Raw genomic sequence first — 17,461 nt, forward strand, 5'->3', positions numbered from 1 at the left:
ATGTGGCAAACTCTCACTCACTTCCATTTTGGTCAAGGTTTAATCTTGCACAAGTCATTATTTTTATTTTATTTTTTAACAATGACTTCAGCAGGATGCAGCATACTGTTCTCATTCTTTCTGATACCACTGTGACACACCTTGACTAAAAAAGGCTGCTTTGTTTACACACTTAAAATGAGCTATGGGAGAATTTTTTATCAAAACAATGCTCAAATCAGAAGAAAGTGCTCTTTAAAATATTTAGAATATTGTTCTTGGTACACATGATGGAATACTGGACTCTATAGGGAATACTCTTTAATCATAAGAGGAGTTTTTTTTTGGACCCATCAACCGCCCCACCCCTCCCAACCTTATAGGTGCCCTGTGCTCCTTATATTACATCATTGCCTTCTACCTGATGCCATCCTGCTGCATTTTATGTGGACACAAAAGGTTCCATATGGCCATGTTTTGACGTGATGCTGCCTGTGCACAAGTGCTGTCCACTGGCGTATAATAACACCATGATCAGTTCTGTCCGGCCATGTTCTAACCTGAGACCATCCAGCGGCATGACATGTGCACCGCAAAAGGTGCCTTTTGGCATTGCAAAATTACACCAAAAGAACCATCAAAGTGGTGCTATTGTGCGAGTTTGGAATGGGGAGAGGTGCAATATTTTTCTTGACACCTTGCCGATGTTTTAGTGATTGAGATTTGGAGCCCTCTGTTTTTTGCAGGTTGTGCAGCATCATCACATTCTACATCACTGTGCTCATCTCGTATCCACCCTTAATTTCTACTTACCTGTTAGCAGTCATCAGTAATGCAAAGGACAACATGCTGACTTAATCCATTTTTGCTTGGCTGTGTGTGTGTGTTTGTAAACTTGGGACACCTACTTATGTGTGCTGCAGATCCATCACTAATCACACACATTTTTTCTTGTTTGTCCTGTGATCACCTGTTAGGATCATTTCTATTTGACTGACAGGTGGAGGAACTGTCAGGTTTCTCTCTGATCATTCATCAGAAATGATCTCTTACAGACATTACACATTATCTCAAGTAATCACATGTAAAATTCTTCAAACTGGGAACAGTTATATTCTAAAGGTGTGACTTGGAAAATGGAGTTTCTTCAGTTCAAACAAAAGTTATTTTTGCTCTGCAGGGATGACAGTGTCAGCTTGTAATGCATTCACCAGCCCAACACTTTGGTATAGAGTACGACTGGACATTCTTTTGACACTATTTTGGTGCCCTTCTACAAAAGAAATATCCAAGTCATCAAAAGATCGACATAAATTCTGCTAAGCACATTCATGCTTCACTCTAGATCAGGGGTTGGCAAATATTTTTCTTGGACCACATGAGAAGCCCAGATTTTTGCTGGTGGCCAAAGAAATTTTGTCATGCCATAACCTCTAATTTCATCACTAGATTAAATAATAGAATACATACTGTGCACTTATTACTCAGCACATATAGTTAAAATCACTCATAACAACATCTTATTAAGACAACTATATGCAAGAGTATTTAAGCTAGTGTACAGGACTGACTGTTTGGAGTTAAAACAGATCCATTTAAAATAAACTAATACGTATATATATATATATATATATCAGCATGCCAAAAGATCCAAGGATACACTGGAGGTCCATAAAAGCAAGATTTAACCTGATGGGGGGAAAAAAATCCTAAACAGTGCACCATCTCCTGGCCTAAACGCACATGCATGTTACTTATTTTACAATTTCTCCAAAACATTAATTTGTTTGTCACTTTGTATAATAAAAGTAAAACAAAAAAGAAATTAAAATAAAAATGGGGGAGAACAAGCCTAACAAAATAATGTGAGAGCATCCTTTGAGCTAGTCTTCTCATGTGTGGGAAGCTCTCCTCTTTAAAAGACGAGTGAAATATCAGTAATGTCACTGATTTGAAGCACTGTGCAAGCAGTGCATCAGACTGCAAGCCTGTGAGTTCAAGTTTCTCATCACTTGGGATAGTGTCCACGTCGTATGTATAAGGAGAGGAGACTGTGAGCATTCCTGGTTTCACTGATTTTATCATTGCTACTTCCGACATATTTCTATATTTTCTATATTTTGTCTCAAGTTATAGTCTTTTAATACAGCAGCATGTTCGTTGCAAGTTAAGCACGCTGCTATACTGCCAACATCCATGAAAAAATATGCAGCAGTCAATGACTTATTAAACACTCTATGTTCGTGATGGACCTTATTCTTTTTTTTAATACCCATTTTGAGCAGCAGGTGTCTTGAAATAGCGTTTGTGATGCACAAACAAAACAAAACTCTGGTATGCTTACACAAACTGATGTACCTCAGTGGGATGTCAAAGCAGCTGACACTACTTGTGACACAGGAAGAAGCAAACTCATGACAGACAAGCATTTCAAAATAAAAGCCAATTTACATTATATAATTTTATTTATTTATAGGTTATAGGTTTCACATGCACAATTGTGGGGTTTCCTCCCCGGCCAGGCAGAACCATCGTGTAATGCCCACGTCTGCTCTCAATGAAGCTGTCACAGGTTGGACACTGTGACATTCCTCAGTTTTGACTCCAGGCAAACTTTCAGCTGTACTAAGAGAAAATGTCATAACAACTTGCTACATGTGGTTATTTTTGGGCAACAATAGCAAATGGGACACAACCAGGATGTCACAAATACACATGCTGGTACTGATGGTTTGTTTTAGGCACTATAAGTCACAGATGGTTAGGTTTAGGGAAGTGATTCTCAACATGTTTTGGGCCAGCACCCCCCCCCTATACATTATCCAGGTCCCTTACTGTCCTCCATCTGTTGAGGAGTAGGAAAAGTGTCTTCACAGAACATTGTTAATGATCATTCTGTGTTATATAATTAACAAAAGCATGTCATTGAATGCCAAAAAGCTGATTTGATTTATCAACTTGAATAGCATTTTCAATAATATTTAAGGAAGCCCAAAAGCCCCATAAATACTAGCTATGTTTCTGGTATTGCTTATATTTTGAATCTTACAGTAATGCAAGGAATATTTAAAAATGTTATCTTTAATCTTTAGGTCAAATTTTATGATCACAAAAAGCAGCCAGTCAGAAAGTGGTGATTTGGCACTGGTGTCTACTGGAAGGAAGCAGAAGGCTACGCAAGCTACTGTATCTTTCTGTAATGATTTAGTACAAAACTGGGCCTCAGATGCAGAGAAAAGCACCAAACACTATGGGGGATTGTTTTTTTGGGCATTTTAGCCTTTATTAGATAGGACAGATCAATAGCGTGGAAGGGGAGAGAGAGAGAGAGAGAGAGAGGGGACAACATGCAGTAAAGGGCCTTGAGAGACAGTCAAACCCCAGACTGCTGCAGCAAGGACACTGTGTTGATTCATGGGGCACCTGCATTATCCACTCAGCCACCAACACCTGGGACCAACTACTATGAACATTTTATGAAATCCAAATCTTTACTTTGGTCATCAGCAATCATACATGTGCAGGCTAGCATAAAGGCAGAAAAATCCACTTAGAGAAATCACACAAGAAACAAAGCCCACAAATCTAAGCAGTCAAAAAACAGGAAAGCAAACACAAGGAAAAGGCTGAAGAACATGAAGACACTATGGAGACAATGGCCATCTGTCAAATGAACAGAGGGAACACTGGGCTTTAAATACAGAAGGCCTGATTACTGACTACACAGAGCTGAGTGGTGGGAAAACTCAGGAAGTAAAAGTTGCACTAAACATAATGAGATCACATTTCAAAATAAAACTGTAAATGGACACAAACATGTTAACAGAAACATGAAAGAATATCCCACCTAAACATACAAAGTGGTGGTTCAGGGGGTCCTCTCCCAGGAAATTTGGGGTGTTCTGCAATTCATTTTCTGCATTCTGGTGTATTTCGAAACCCCAGTTTATGGTGAAAATGTCTTCTTTATGCAAAGAAAAAAAACGGTGCCAACTGACAATTCAAAATGTAATGGATATAATGCAGAAATGTTCAAATATTTATTTTCCTGTAGATCAACTTTTATAATTTAATGTGATCTCTGCTGAGTCAGCGCACATGCAGGGATGATTTACTCCTCAGTCCTCCTTTGTGTCTTTTGATTGAAGAAGTAAACTCTTTAAATGCACACGCGGCACCTATTCATGTCAGCGACACATTCATTTATTATAATTGATCTATAAATCCCTGAACTTTAGTTCATATGTGTTTTAGCAAGATTTCTGATCATGTTCAAAACTTTCTGCATATTACCCAAATTCCCACATACTTGTGTTCTCTGACAAGTCGAGAATAAAACCGTAATATTTTAAGAAAAAAAAGAAGTGGTCCTTTAGTCAGCTGTGCATTATGTAGTTGCTCTGTGCTCTTGTTTCCCCTTCAGACTGTCTGACAGACACAGAGATCAAATTGGGACTGAAACTATAATAATAATAATAATAATAATAATAATAATAATAATAATAATAATAATAACATGCTTTACAAGAAAGGAAGTACATGCACAAAGTGCTTCACAACAAAACACATAAAGACAAGACAAAAAAGACATAATAAAACCTGCATGTAAAAATAAAATAAGATCAGAACAGAATACATAGAATGCATCTTTACATGGATGAAACCCACTTGATAAAACCAGTAAAAATAAGATAAAATAAGGATAACAACTGAATGCACAGAATGCATAACATAAAATGGAAAATAAAATAAATAGAATAAAACCCACTGACATATTAATAAAAATAAACATAAAAGTAGAGTATATAAAATGCATAAAATTAAGGAAAGTACAACATCTAAAGATATGCAGCAGTATGTAAGTGCAAAGCAGAATGCAAAGCAGCTAAGTTAGAGCTAATTAAAGGCTAAATTGAAAAGATACGTTTTCAGTAACAACAGTGGCTTCTCTGATTTCCATAGTGTGTTCCAGAGCTTTGGGGTGTAGCTGACAAACACTGCATCCCCAATTCTTTTTTGGCTGTTTAGATCTAACAAAAAGCAGGGAGAGGTGACTTGCTATACAAAAACACTGAGGTCCCACAATCCCTCTCCCCAGTCCACTTTGTCTGTTTCTGTCTTTAGAGCACAGTCGCTCGCAGTTTTCCAGCGCGCCACGCTCAAAGGTGAGATATATTTCCTCTTTGTGGTGCATGCCTGATGGACCAGAGCATACAATTCCAATGTAAATGATGAAAGCTACATGCAAGCTTCATCTTCAGGGAGAAAAGGCTCATCCAAAAAAAGCTTCAGCTAATGGTGATAAGGCAAGTTATAAAATTGTGCAAATGTGCATGTATGTCTAAACCACCCCCGGAGAACTCCTTAATGCCCACTTTTCAACTGTATTGTTACCAGTGCTCCACAATGTCCTCTGAACACCCAATAGGTGGCAGTAACTTCTCTATTGTCAAATGCTAGTTGAGGGGAAGGAGACACATGGGTAGGTATAGTAAAAAAAAAAAGTCACATTCAAACTGGAAGCAAACACCAACCTCCCGCATCAAAGTCCTGGTATGTTAGACCTATTCTCAAGTGACACCACCCGTGTGCATATTGGGTGAACATGACAGGTGTCATCTGGCCGTCCACGAGTGTATAACAACACCGCACCTGATTCTGTCCGGCTGCATTTTCATGTGACGCTGTCCAGCAGTGTTTCTGTGCACGCGAAAGGTTGCTTTTGCTGTTGGGCTCTTATGCCAAAAGCAGTAACAAAGCGGTGCTATTTTACAAGTTTGGGATGAGGACAGGCTGCTCCATCTTTTAATGGGTTACTAATGTTGATTTGTGGATTCGGCAGTGCTCTACCACCGTTTATTTTGGCTTTCTTGCTGTTCTTTATTCAGTTTGTTTCTATTTCTTTTCTACCCCTCCAGCTGTATCTGCTGTTAAGTATATGTTGTAGATTGCTACCACTTTGAAGCAATTTCAGAAACCAACAGAAACATTGTGGTGGGTGGGCTGACAATAAGACTTAATCTTTGTTCCTGGACAGCAATACTTCATCCAGACAGTGAGGATTTGTTATCAATTCCTTGTGGGAATTACCTCAAATTCTGAGCAATCAAGAACTGGAGGTAAATTGCCTATCAGGCGAAATTTGACAGAAAATAAAAAATGAAAGATAGAGATGGTTACGGAAAAACTTGAGAAACTGAAAGAGAGAGAGAGAGGCAGAGGCTGATTGAGAGGGTGATGGATGGAGATACAGAGAGGATGACAAAATGATACAGTCTGAAATACAGATTGCTCTCTAAGAGTAAACCACTCAATAAATCAACACCAGACAGAGCTTTAGGCAGTCAAGATTATTTATCATGTTTGGACACTCCTCTTGTTTTGGCTTAAACCATTCAGTGCAAACGTCATGTAATAGGATGGCTGACTCTTAATGCTTCCCAGGTTGGCATACAGAAAACCGTCATCCCTGGGGAACTCTATGCATCATTTTCTATAAGATCATGAGTTTGTAGCATGGCTGTTGTATGAGAACCACATATCTCTAAAAAGATCTTAGAAAAACAGCCCTGTTTTTGGCTTTATGATGATGCATTTCCTGGCTGATCCAAGAGGGTTTTTTAAAAAGAGGGTTTTTATGTCCTTATATGTTTGAAAACACCTTAAAGTGATTTGTTCTGCATCTAATTGGTTGCACTACTCAGTGTATGGTAGGGTGCTGTGAGGACAGGAAGAGCAGAGCAGTCTGCATTCTGTTTTAATGGTTTGTTTTTTCATGTAAAATTACATCTTTTATTACATAACAAAAAAAGAAAGAGAATCACTTTACAGTAGAAATAGAAATAGAATAGAATTTGAGCAGAGTGGTGTGATGAATATTGGAAACAAAGTGGATGAGAGTACAAATATAATGTGACTGCACAGAATAACAGTTAAATGATTTAATGGCTGTATGAACAGATTATTTACTCAGTTCCAAATCAGCACCATAAAATACAAGTAGTGGCAATTCATGTACCAAACATTCTGTATGTGCAACAAAAAAAGTACAGTACCAGAAAAATTAAGTAACTTGCACTACATTGGCAAAAAAGAGACTCATAGGCAATAATATTAAATAATCCTACAACATACAAAAACAGATAACTGTTAACAATGACTGAGCTGAATTCCACAATCGTGAAACAGGTCGTAATATAGCACCATTCAATACCTTGGAAAAAGACTAAGGCCTGTATTGTTAACACACAATAACAGCTGCATGTGAGCTCCATGACCAACTGAAAGGGTTGACAGAGTGATGACATGTTTGAACAGCAGCTGCTGGTGACATATTTTGTGCTGATGTTAAGTATTCAATGTCTGACCATTGCACGATTTTTATTTTGAGCAATGCTGTTGCTTCTGTATTGTCTGTAGTGGTTAGTAGGGCTGTCCCTTAAAAGTCAGAGACTCAAATCATCAGTCTGAGACTGTCAATTGACTGAGACTGTCTCAAGTCAAGCAGTCATTTTTTTCCATGAAGTGTACTTCTGGGGATGTTTTGGTCCCAAGATTTTGCTGCAGAGTGGGTGTTCTTGACTTTCACACTACCCTTTGATACAAGGAGATGCAGACATGCAGGCAGCGCCACAGAGGAGGAGAGAGGAGAAACCTGCTTAGAAGCGGTAAATTTATAGCTCACAAAAACTTAATCTGACAGTCTCTGGCTTTTTTTGATATCTAATGTCTGCAAAAAATGTTGCACATTTACTGCCTGTTGTTAGCGCCGTTAACTTGTTTACTATCTGACATGAATGCCGCTGTCGCACTGAACGTCCCACAGAGCACGTTTTAAACTTTAAACCTTGGAAAATAAAACAAATTGTTGAATATCATATTCAACAGCCAAATCCAATTTGACTGGCATAATTCTGAAATGGGTACAGCCCTGGTGGTTTTTACATAGATTTATTGTTAGGATCACTGTGTTGATCAAATATGTTTTTTTATGAATTAGAAAATGGATAGTTATTAGCTTGCTTAACTGTTATTGTTATGACTAAAGTGCAAAAGTTCTTTCTCCTCTGTTGTTCTTGTCAGCTACCAAACAACTTCAGCTCCATTAACCACACTCTGGACCTAGATTAACAAGTAGTGAGGCATGATGGTGAAATGTAAAGGGAGCAAAAAATATCTTGTGTAAAAATCCAGGAATGAAAAGGTTTTAATGAGATAACTGAATTTTGATATGAACTTAATTCAAGTCAATGTGCACTGACTAGGGGCTCATGTCTACAGGCGAAAGGCCTATGCTTCAAATGAAGTCAGAATGTCTAACTGCTGTGGTTGGTCTGGCTAACTAACAGGATCACAACAGCCACCCCTTGAGGCCTCAGTGACAATGCACTTCTTCGTGGCTTGAGGGGGCACAGCAATTGCCAGATTAAATTAAGCTTTACCATGTCTATGGTAAGGATAACAACAAGCACTGAAATAGCTAGTAAAGGTTTTAGTTCTTACTGCTCATGCTGTGTGGTTTTCTGTTCATACTGATCCTCACTCACAGGACTAACAACTAAAACTGCAAAACAAGATTTTGCACAGTTTATCTTAGTGGTGAATTTACTCATATCTTAGAATAGACAGTAAAAACAATTGGACTGCATCTGATAAAAACAAAACAACCATGTAGGCTTGGGCGGTATTATGGTTTTACAGTATATCTGGGTATAGATCCTGATGATTTTCAAAACAGTCAAAAATACAGAAACTCATCTTTCTATCAAACTCATAAGGAGAGGCTGTATTGAGGATGTATTGTATGTAGTGCACATGACATGCCACTAGAGGGCAGTCTCTACTGGTGGACCAGGCAGCTGAACTGGAAAACATGCTGACCACTGGCATTGGGGATAACATGACAGGACTGTAAACAACTGGCTAGCTAACAGAGAGAGACTCCAGGGGAAAACATTATATTTTCAGATCTAACTTGCTGAAGGTTTATTTCCACCAAACCAGAGTTGGGGATTGGAGCAGTGGACTCACTGACTAAACAAATAACAAGACTTAAACTAAGACGGTTTTGGTGAGTTTCATATTGTTTCTGTCGAGTTTGATTGAAGTGTGTTTTAAAGAAAAGTAACAAGGCAATTAAACTATCATTAGTCATAGTTCTGTGAAAGAGTGACTGTGGTAATATTTATCTGTTTAATAAAGGAAATGGGGGAAATTTCAGGAAGGTATGAAAGTGTAAAACAAAAAATTACCACCCAAGCCTACAACCAGGCACCATTAGTGTATGTTTATGCTTACGCAATATTTTGCTACATGAGTTATCCACGGCTACCAAACAGACCTGTGGATCAGTGGGTCTCCTGTCATTAGCTAGGTCCATTCACTGTAATGCAACAGCATTTTACCATGGCTCCCAATCAATACTTACCCATTACAGTATACTTAATTAATACTTAAGTATCAGAAATTTACTTATATAAAAACCTAGTTACTTTTTTTTTGCAACATTTAGCTAAAATACAGTACAACAGAGTGGAAGATACAATAGAGAGCATAATTAAGAAATATAAGAGAGGGGAAAGCTCTGGCTAACTCACAATCCCATGTTATCTGACAGATAGCTAACAGAAAAAGTCTACTTCAAAATCAAGCCCTTATTTTCAAGCCATCTGGATTGGAATTTTAAAGGCAATTCTTTGTTTGGTGTGCAGCAAAAGAAATATAGGACATTTTCAAGTCTTCATCTTATGTAGAAGCTTATGAGCCCATTCAACATGTACATGTACTTGCCATTTTCTTCTCTAATGCAAACAGTTCATCCATAATAGAAATTGTTTTCTCACCATTATTTGTCTTAACATTGAACAATATTAAAAACATTTACAAAAAGGAGCATTACATGGAGGAAAAGTAGGTGCATTTGGTCATTAGCTCTTGTGCAGTATTCTCTTGGCATAAAAGTCCCTACAGGTTTCACAGCAGCGCTGGTACCACCTCATGTCCTGACAGAGGTTCTTCTCTCGGATCACACGACAGTACACCGTCCACTGGTCCCCCATGCATTTGTAGGTCAGAGAAGCTGGAGGGCAGGGGGGAGGAGAGAGGCAGCAAGTCAATGCACTGCATTACAGTTTCAAAGTCCTCCAAACTAAACAACAAAATATATCATCAACACTGGTGGTTTGCCCCAGTGAGAACACTGTTAGCACCGTATAAAGGTCTTACCGTGTTTGTTCCTTTTTGGTTTGAGCTAGTACACTTTTTATCTGTACTCCTCTACCTCTATCTGTACAATTCATGGATCTATTAAGAAAGTCTAGATTCAGTCATGGAGGCAGGTCCCAGTTCAGTCTTATGAGAACTGCTTATTGGCACATAAAGTAAAAAAAGCCCTTTTTCCGGGTAAAGAATACCCGGATCTATGGACCCAGGATGCGCACTAGAGACTTACAGCTGCCGAGCATGGCCAAGTGCACCTGAGCAGGGAATTTCTGCCAGCGGAGTGATTGAAATCCAGTTTAGTGCTTCACTAGCTTAAATAGCGGTCTATAAAATTTAGTCTTGCGCCTCTAGCAGATTTTTCAAACATTATCGAACTGGATGGCTTAAATCTAGATAGTGAAGGAGTCATTTGTGGGGGTTTTGATGCTTCAAAAAAATTATCCACTGATTTACAGATGTCTCTTTCCCAATTTAAGTCAATTGGAAAAAGTCTTTCTGGGCCATGACTGACCCGGATGGTGTAATTCCACTTTTGCTATATTTTCCTATTTTTCCTGTCAGCTCCATGGCCCCCTCTGCTGATGATGGAGAAGCACTCATCAACATCGGAAAAAGTTGTGTGGGTCTTGGACTGAATGCATCAGACTGCGAGAGGATCTGCACAAACGGCATACACCAAACTGCCAGTCAGACCAGATGGGAGAACCGAAAGTGAATGCACCAGACAAAGAGAGGGAGGAGAGCCAGCATCAGGGTGAGGCTGACTTGCCTGGGACCAAGAGCTATTCCTTTACCAAGCCTTCTTCTGGCTGATGTCCGCTCGCAGAGAATAAAATGGATGAGATGTGATTGAGGCTCACTCAGCAACAGGAAATCAGAGACTGCTCTGCACATATATTCACAGAGACATGGTTAACCCCTAACATCCCGGATCAAGCTGTTGCACTGGATGGGCAGACTTTGTTCAGAACAGACAGGTCACAGGACTCCGGTACGAGGAGAGGAGGAGGGCTTTGTGTGTATATAAATGATGCTTGGTGCTCAAACGCAGTTAAAGGGTATGGAGTGTGCTCACCAGATGTTGAGTTTTTGGTGCTAAGATGTCGCCCATATTATCTGCCCAGAGAATTCATCAGTGTTTTTAATGTTGCTTTATACAACAGTTAGTTCCGACCAAGCAATTTGATTGGTCGAGAGGCATTCCATGAGTGCTGATACAGGAGTACAACATCACTGGGACTGTTAACTTTTAACTCTGCATGTATCACTTCGCCTCACAGCTGTTCAAAACCCGTTAATTAGTGTAAGAGTGACAGTGGGACATGTTTATAGTATGGTGTAAGCATAGGTTCAAACAGCTAGTTGGCACTGTTCATGTAGCTGTCATTTGGTCAGGTTGACAGAGGAGAGAAGAAGAAGAGAGGCGAGAGAGAGAGAGAGAGAGAGAGAGAGAGAGAGAGAGAGGAGTGGAGGGCGAGCAAGAAAGGACAGGAATTTTGAAGTGTGTTTTGAGCTGACTGTACATGCATTGGAGTTATTAAAAGTTATGAGGAAGCCCAGGAGGGAGCAGCTTTGACAGACGGGTTTTGGTAAACCACCATTCACTGTGGGTAAACCAGCTGTTACAGATGTTACAAGGATGTGCAGTGAGTCAGGGACACACTCGTCTGACACTATCCACAGCCTGAGAGACACCGACAAACCCACACACTGTCTGATACAGGACTCGAGGTGACAGAGATCACGGCAGTGAGTGGACACACACTGCAGCGACAAACTGTCTGATCAAACTAACTCATCTGAATCGCACAGGCTGCCAAAGTGTCTGTTAACAGAGTCTTTTTTACTACTTACTAAAAACACAGAGATAAATGTTCATGATAGTAAGCATCTGCTCTGTATATAACATGAAGACCGAGCTAACACAGATTAGCAAGCAGCGTGCAGGAAAATGTATTATGTGTTGATAGGCAACACTTGTCACATCCAGCAGTTGCAAAACTATTTGTGTCGGCGGAGCCAAAATAATCATTAATTAAAAAAACAAATCATAATCTGTTGTTGCTTGTTACTATTGACAAATAAAAGACAATTGTAGAACTGTTGTATAAAAGCAACATCACACCTGAAGTTGTGCATTGAGCTGTATATCATCACGGCTGTGATGATATACAGCTCTCGGCCTGCAGCCTCATGCCTATGACCGAATCACAGCCAGGATATTATACAAGCACAACATCACTCCCTTTCGTGTGATATTACCTAAGTATACATTCCCCCTGATGCAAATTCAAAAAAACGCACTGCAGGAATTGCATGATGCCATCAGCAGCAACATCACCAAGCAACCGGATGGAGTCTTCATAATAGCTGGTGATGTTAATCAAACAGACTTCAAATTTGTCTTACCTAAATTCCACTAGCATGTCCAGATCCCCACCAGAGGAAGAAATATCCTGGACCACGTGTATACAAATATTCCTGACAGCTACAAAGCCCTCCAACGCCCTCACTTTGGCCTGTCAGATCATATTTCTCTGCTCCTTCTGCCGACATATTGTCAGCTGATAAACAGGCTCAAACCAACAGTTAAAACTGTTAAAGTGTGGACAGATGAAGCCACAGCGGCTCTCATCAATGATGAGAGTTCATACCGGGAGGAAACCATCTTGCAGAGTGGTGCACAGAGAACAACCTACTGATCAACGTCAGTGCAGTGGATGATGAGGACAACTCTTAATAAGAAGATATTCAAATGCCTGCCCAAAACCGAAACTTCTTTTGGAGATTCCTTAGATGAACCTCAGGGTCAGCTAATGGACCTAATTACTGTGTTGAACTTACGACTCTTGTAAGCAGAACTGACAGATTTTATTGCCCGACCGACAGTTTGAGTTAACTTACGACTCATTTGGGGCAACTGAGCTCCTGCAAAGACTCAAGGAGACATCAGGAGATCCCTACATCATAGAAACAGACAATTTATGTCTTTGTTCCACAACCAACAGGTGACATGCCCGCACATCTCCAGACTGTAAGAGAGGATCACATTAACAGATTTTTGTATTCAAAGTAAAACGTACTTTTGAATGTTGTGTGGAGGTCTCATACCTACAGAACTGGAACTTTGCTTACCTGCCGACTTTGAGGCCAAACGCACAAACACAAGCTGTGCCTGTGTGTGTGTGGAGGGGTGTGACCTTTCGTAACCCCCTGCCAGCAGCGTGCTGCACACTGAATGGAAAGACTCTTAGTCCAGACTTGCATTTTGCTATACATCTCCTTTATCTGTATCTTAATTATCCTTCCTTTACACTATTGTGCGCAGATGCTATATTGTTTTGTAATCATGCAATTTGTGATTTTCTAATTATAGGTTTTGTTGATAGACCTTTGGTCATATTAAGTACTTTCATACTTTGTTATAGTTTGATGCTAGTACTTGTATACCTTTACTCAAATAGGATCTTTAACAACCTTTAATTATATCAGAGTGTTTTGACACTGTAGTTTTACATTTACTTATTTTCACACATATTTATTATGTTTTTTAAATGTGGTTAATACTGTTTTACTTAATTAATGATCTGCCAAATAATTATTTGGTTTTCTCGTAAGTGTTTGGTATCGATCAGCAGAGGAGAGCGTCATGGTTTCAAATATTGAAGATTTGAAGGCCTGTAGTGAACTTTATCAACACTTCAGGAAGAAATAAAATCTAGAGAGTTAAAACAGTAGAAGTGATAGAAGGGAGGAGTGTATTTTTCCCGCTTTGACAGTCAAGCACCCCACCCCTTCTTTATTCACAGGAGTTATAACCCCAGTGAAGTTGAAGGACTTGGGTCTTTTGGGGTCTTTTTGGGTCTTTTGGCTCTTTGGGCTTTTGCTTTATCTACCTTGAAAGACAGAACTTTGGAAACAGCCCGTGCTACGCGTGTTCTAAATGACGATTTAAAACCAGAGCACTTTGCATGAGAGAGACTGTGAGACAAAAAGAGACTTTGAACGAGCTATCATCGTGATTTCATCTCAGCCACATGAGGTGTCAGAAAATAATCCAGCTGTTCATGGAGAGAGAGATGGAGGAATCACAAAGGCTGCACTGCAACTTTCCAGAGTGAACCGTTTCCCTGGCATCGAGACTTCTGAGGAAGGTGAAACGATCTTTCCTGTGCTGTCATGGGGTTGATGCTCTTAAATGATAGGGACACACAGCAAGTCTTAGACCTAGGTTAGGATCTCCCATTAATACAGTTATGGGTTATTCTCTGATCAGGCCTCTTCTTTATCTTTTCCTTCCATGTTTTATGGGATAGGTTGCCTCTCTACTGTTGATAGATGCTTGACATTGTGTTTTCTTTCATTTTAACTTTTCATCTGCTTGATCATCTTGCACTATTTCAGTGCACCTGATCAATAAATTTGAAAACTGTTGTGTAGTTAATTCTATAAATTAACTACACAACAGTCACATTGCCCTTAAATCAAGGCTGCAAAGCCGTGTTCAGTGCAGCTCGATGTGATGACGTTCTGTAGTCTCATTTAGTCACTTGTTAGTAACTGCCTTTTTAAGAAACATGAAAGCTTCAAAGTTCACAGTGGGGTATTAACTGACATATTTTATGTAGTAGAACAAAACATGAAAATCTCTTCATCTTGTTTTAACCACAGACTTTATTTCAGGCTTCTAAACCAAAAACTCATTCATAAAAGCCATTGACTGAAATTAGGGAGCTGGAGGTGCTAAAATGCTGACTGATTTCCAGGTTTTAGGACTCATTCCTAGGGTTCTTTACAAAGACAAGTACTGTTTAAGTTATTTGTTGATTAATCCTGAGTTACCATAATCAATATACTTTTATGCTCTCACTTACATCACCTGTGATGTCATGGATAAACCACAGATAGGGGGTGGGGAGTTGTCAAAATTGGAGTAAAACTTACCATATTTGAAGGTGATTATTGTACTTAATATAGAAAGGCAAGTCTTGATTGTGCCGTTTGTTTACTGAAGTAACTTCATATCACTAACCTGTTTCTAGATGAGTATTGGATGCCCCTGAAAAAAACAGGTTCAGCCCAGATTGAGACTGTAGTAGGTACATGCTGTGTGTATGAACAGACAGACATAAACTTTTAATCTCACAGTAGAACAAAATAAAAAAAACTCACCTAGCCTGGGAGAGGTGATGGTGTTCACATTGATTTTCTCATTGCAAGTACCCTGGTGACAGGGTCGGTATGTAGGTGGTCTCAGCGACACCGGACAGTCGTTACCATGACGACCAGTCACTTTGTGCATACACTGGACCACTCGCGATTGCAGTCCCTTCCCACAGGATGATGAGCACTGAAACAGCCAATCAAAAGAGTCAGATCTCACTGCGCATTCTGTGGCTGAGGGTGTTCAAGTCAACACTGGTGGTTCTCATTTCACATTAATATTGTAAATCGATCAAGTCATTATTACACTTCTGTATTTGAACAGGTTGAACGATTAAGATACTGCTTGTTATTAAGTGATCATGAAAGGTGTTAGTTTTAGTTTAGTTTTTTCTTAACTTTAGACAGAGCCAGGCTGGCTGTTTGACTCTGCTCTTAGTCTTTATGCTAAGCTAGGCTCCAGATCTGAACTGAGCACACATACATTGATAATTAATATCAGTCTTCACGTCTCACTCTCAAAGGTATAATCAGTAAGCATAGTGTTCAGTCTCTTAGAATCAAAAAATATCTGAATTTCATTTCTGAAGAAATAGTAAGTATAGCAATTTCTGATCAACCAATATCTATTTCAGGCTTAAAATAACATCTTTTTAGATCCAACACACTTCAGGGTTAAGCCCCACCCACTTTCAATTGAAATTCCACCCATTTGGTGTAGAGATGAAGATAAGTTTATAGGTTGGTTGAGTAGATAAAGATAATGGTGTACTGGCTCATGTTGTTGGTTAGGCTGCTGGGTAATGTTAGTGGCTTTGCCACAGTTACGCTGATGTACAGTAGGTTCATGTTTAACAGACAGAAGGTCTTGTATGCAGTTATCCATCCTTTTGTGTTCTAGCTATAAAATACTTTTACTTTCTGTTATGTTTTTGAATAAATCTTTGTGAACTCCAAATCCTTCATTCTTTTCAACTGATAACTGTAAGTTTGGTTATACTTATTTTAACTATTAAGTTCCACATTGATTTTAGTTTAGTATATTTTATGAAACTAAATTAATCAGTTGGCTTTCATTTCCCTTTTACAAATGAAAGGTGCCTCATTTTGATTAAATGTAAACCAAATAATAATGTTCAGCATAATTAAAAATCATTTTTAAAAATTTACTGATAGTTTAAGACAGTCATTCAAGAGCTGTTTTATGGTTCTGCACCAGCGACAGCCCTGGTCGCAGGAATTATGTTTCCGGATTGTCCATCTGTCTGTACATAAGATTCCTCCAGAATTTTACATTGCGAAATCCCAAAATTATTTACAAATGGATGTTGTGAAATATTCTTAAACTGCTGAAAGTATTTGCCTACACATTTCTTTTACAAAGTGACCATCATTCCTTGTGAGGGACTGAGCCTTTTGAAAATACCCTATCATACCTTATTGTGACACTTCATTCAATCACCACATAACCTGTAAACCTGAGGAGTGTTCAAAAGTGATGCTTTTGAGCATTCAATAACTTTCAAAGTATTTTGTTATCCCTATCCCAACTTCCCTGAAACATGCTGCAGGAATCAAATTCATAATAAGTGTATATTTACATAAAAAATAAACTTTATGATTTTGAATGTATTGTCTTTTTATTGTTTTTAACAGATTTTATAAAAATGACAAATTATTGTGTTCAGTTTTTATCTATGTTTTACAAAGCATCCCAACTTTTTGGAATTTGGATATATAGCTATAGTCTCCAGAAATTTAGATAAGTATAGGCACATACAGAGTTTAATACTGACGGTGTAAGGAATACAGTTTAAATAAAGTAAACTTAGGGGGAGGAAAAAATATCCAATGATGCTTATCCAACATAAGAAGACAATGGGAGCCAAAGGCAGGTGTCAGTACACCCAGTCAAATGCAGAAGATTGAAATATTTCTACATAAATGCCAGTGTTGTGCACTCATAGATGGAAAACACAGACTTTATCTTAAAACACTGGGCTTATGCTATGACGATGGCAGCACATGTAGATGCAGCAGCCTGTAGCTCCTCAAATCCTTGCTACTTTTTTGTTGTATTTATACATTTTTTTGACAT

General features: G+C 38.9%; 1 protein-coding gene across 2 annotated transcripts in view; it reads right to left on the minus strand.

Annotated features, from left to right (window-relative positions):
- Positions 1 to 6,720: 6,720 nt before the first annotated feature.
- Positions 6,721 to 17,461, minus strand: part of adamts17 (ADAM metallopeptidase with thrombospondin type 1 motif, 17) — a 144,859-nt gene continuing 134,118 nt past the window's right edge. For both annotated transcript variants that reach the window (XM_088081458.1, XM_042485175.2), the window contains 2 exons: positions 15,373 to 15,550; positions 6,721 to 10,057 (listed from right to left, as the gene is read on the minus strand). In XM_088081458.1, the coding sequence (XP_087937584.1) occupies positions 9,906 to 10,057; positions 15,373 to 15,550 (330 nt within the window). In that variant the 3' untranslated portion in view covers positions 6,721 to 9,905. The remainder of the gene's footprint in view (positions 10,058 to 15,372; positions 15,551 to 17,461) is intronic.

This window comes from Plectropomus leopardus, chromosome 1, assembly GCF_026936395.1.
Source record: "Plectropomus leopardus strain MGB_pleo_1.0 chromosome 1, ASM2693639v1, whole genome shotgun sequence".
Lineage (NCBI taxonomy): Eukaryota > Metazoa > Chordata > Actinopteri > Perciformes > Serranidae > Plectropomus > Plectropomus leopardus.